Genomic DNA, 3,249 nt, shown 5'->3' with positions numbered 1-3,249 from the left:
GAAGAAGAAGAAGAAGAAGAAGAAGAAGAAGAAGAAGAAGAACGATGATTATTATCATTATAATTATTATTATTGTTGTTGTTGTTGTTGTTGTTGCTTTTGTTGTTATCATCATTATTATTATTATCATATATAATTTCCAAATGTCCTTGGCCTGACAGCGTTACCGGTTCGAGATAAACTCTACAGGCAGAGATGTGCTGTAAGACGGGCTCGTCCGAAGTGCGCGCAGAGCGACGAAACCGTTCTGCGCGCCTTCGTTCAGTGTCCGGGCATTGCTGGCTTGTGGGGTTATGTCGAATAGATGCCGTCACGTGTGGGACGGTTCTGTCTATCGGCCGAGTCCATAATGATGATTAAGTATAACCGTGTATACTTAATTTATCTCTCTCTTTCCTTTTTTTTAATCATTTCATTATATGTAAACCCCCACACCTCATGTCTATCTTTGTATTGTCTCCTTTATCTTTCGTCCTTGTTACTAATAAATGAAATCATTATTATTATTATTATTATTATTATTATTATTATTATTATTATTATTATTATTATTATTATTATTATTTACTTTATTTACTTTATTTTAGGAATGTCCTTGTCTGCCTGTGATCCACTACTGACGTTTTCCGATCAGCCAGTGTACTATGCCATGGAACGATATTGTGAAAATGAAATTTCCATCAAACCATGTACCTTAGCTAATGGTGCCAATGAGCATTTCAAAGACGACGTCGTCGGGTGTTGAAACCGCCAGTTTCTTCCCCCCTACGGGGTCCACCTCGTAGACAACAAGTTTGAAATAAAGATTTTTAAAGAATATCGAATGATAGATTTAGGCATACAAAACCAAATATGAAATCGAACGTCGTGAAAAAAGAAGATGCATGCGGACGGCGTATGAAATGATAGAAAAGAGAGAAATAAAAATACGAATAATAAGAAAACGAAGAAATAAAAAGGAAAATTAATAATGAATGAAGGCAGTAAAATTTTAGCAATATTTTCGGTGTTAATCTGCTTACTAGAAAAAATCTATATGAAAAGATAAAACTCATAGAAGCAGACGACAGTGACTGCAACTTTCACATTGCATACACACGCACACACAGATTCCCACCCGCACGCATACATGTTTTATGTATGTAAATTATATATGTAGCTATAGATATATACATATATATTTTATATATGTGTTGTGATTGTATTAATGGTCTATTTTTGCAGCAGTCAGATAACGCAGCTACACATCAGCTTCCCCATATACTCGATTTTTCCATAATCATATAAATTTTGTATCATCCATCCATCCAACCATCCATACATCAATCCATCCATACATCCATACGTATGTACATAAATACATACATACAAACATACACAGTACTTGTGTAGCATTTTGCTGCGCACAGATTACAGTAAATAACTTCCTTATCAATATACATATACATATATATATATATATATATATATATATATATATATATATATATACATTACTACATACATATATACATTCATTCATTCAAACATACTACATACATACGTACGTACATATATATATATATATATATATACACACACACGTACATATATGCGTATGAATAATGAAATATTTATGAACCTTTTTTTTTTGAATCATGATAAAAGGAACAACAGAGAAAGGAAGAGAGCAACATTTCTATACTGTAATCTTTTACTGCTTTCAATCATCGATCTACGGCCATGCGGGGGCATTACCTTCGTCGATATTGATATGAATTATAAAAGTATAAAGAGAGAGGGCATATGAGCCGAAATTAATAATGCACCAAGCAAACAAACAAATATATGTATTTATATAAAATATGATCTCTTTGAACTGACATTTAAAACGAAAGAATATATATATATTTAAAAAAATTATTATTATTTCAAGAAAACCCGACAACGTGCACAGAAATGGCATTGAAAATAATGACAAATCTCAGAACCAGCAAGCAACATTAATAATAACAATATAACAAATTCATCTCTGGTACCCCATGAATGGACCAACAAATAGCCCCCTAAGTGGGTTAGTGGTGCAACAAACTCTCGAGTATCCTTCTCTTCAGGATCAGTTAAATCCGTCCCTATTAAGGGCCATCTACGTAAAGGACCCCCCAAACGTCACAGTTGGTATAATACTCTGTCTGATAATTTTGGCTACAATCGTCGGGAATGTTTTGGTGTTCGTAGCAGTTTCCTTACGCAAGAACCTGCGCACAATTTCCAATATGTTTATAATGTCTCTAAGCGTTGCCGATTTCTTGGTCGGCACTGTAGTTATGATTCCCGCCATGTTGAATGAGATCTTCGACGAATGGGTACTCTCGCAGACATTCTGCTCAATTTGGGCCTCCTTTGATGTAATGCTTTGCAGTGCGTCCATCTTGAACGTGTGTCTCATCAGCCTCGACCGCTACTTGGTCATCATGAGACCGTTACGATACAACGCTCTGATGACCACTCAACGTGCCGTTGCACTTTTGCTGATCTGCTGGGGCCTGTCCATATTAAGTTCTTTCGTTCCGATAGAGACTGGATACCACAACCCTACTTTACCGTCTTTAGAAAATCTGACCCTGTTTAGCGCCCGGCCACAATGTCTCTTCATAGTTAGCATGCCTTTTGCACTGACCGCCTCAATGGTCACCATATTCCTTCCCATCGTCGTAGCATTCGTCCTATATTACCGAGTGTCCAAAGAAGCCAAGCGACAGTCGTGCATACTGGGCACTCTTATCGCCCCTACCAACGTTCTCTTAGGCCAGAAGGTCGCTTCAAAACACATACGTGAGCCGTTCACGCGGAAGGCCACAATAACACTTGGGATTATTGTTGGTGCCTATGTAGTTACATGGGCACCGTTCCTGATTTTCAACATCACCGAAGCATTTTGCCGATGTATCCCACCCAAGCTGTTTACAGGGATGGTCTGGCTCGGGTACTGTAACAGTCTGATTAACCCAATTATTTATCCATTTTTCATGCGAGACTTTAGACGAGTTTACATGGAAGGCTTATCCGTTTGCTGTCCATTCATAAAAACATTAAAACGAGCCAAAACTAAAACCACAGATTATATAGTTATGCAAAGATCCGTGTCTAAATGAAAATAGATCTAAGTCTATGAAAAAAAAAAAATTAAAAAAAAAAAATTTCAAGACATTTACATAGAACATGATATCTACCACCACCACCACCACCACCAACACCAACACCAACACC

General features: G+C 36.8%; 1 protein-coding gene across 1 annotated transcript; it reads left to right on the top strand.

The window, feature by feature from the left end:
- The first annotated feature begins 592 nt into the window (after positions 1-592).
- On the top strand, positions 593-3,243 carry LOC106882749 (5-hydroxytryptamine receptor 6). The gene has a single exon (XM_014933524.2). It carries the CDS (start codon positions 2,022-2,024, stop codon positions 3,132-3,134), a length of 1,113 nt encoding a protein of 370 aa, XP_014789010.1. The 5' UTR covers positions 593-2,021; the 3' UTR covers positions 3,135-3,243.
- Positions 3,244-3,249: the final 6 nt, after the last annotated feature.

The sequence above is a fragment of the Octopus bimaculoides genome, chromosome 25, assembly GCF_001194135.2.
Source record: "Octopus bimaculoides isolate UCB-OBI-ISO-001 chromosome 25, ASM119413v2, whole genome shotgun sequence".
Taxonomy (NCBI): domain Eukaryota; kingdom Metazoa; phylum Mollusca; class Cephalopoda; order Octopoda; family Octopodidae; genus Octopus; species Octopus bimaculoides.
The sequence above is the reverse complement of the archived record's forward strand: the minus strand, read 5'-3'. Positions and strand labels throughout refer to the sequence as shown.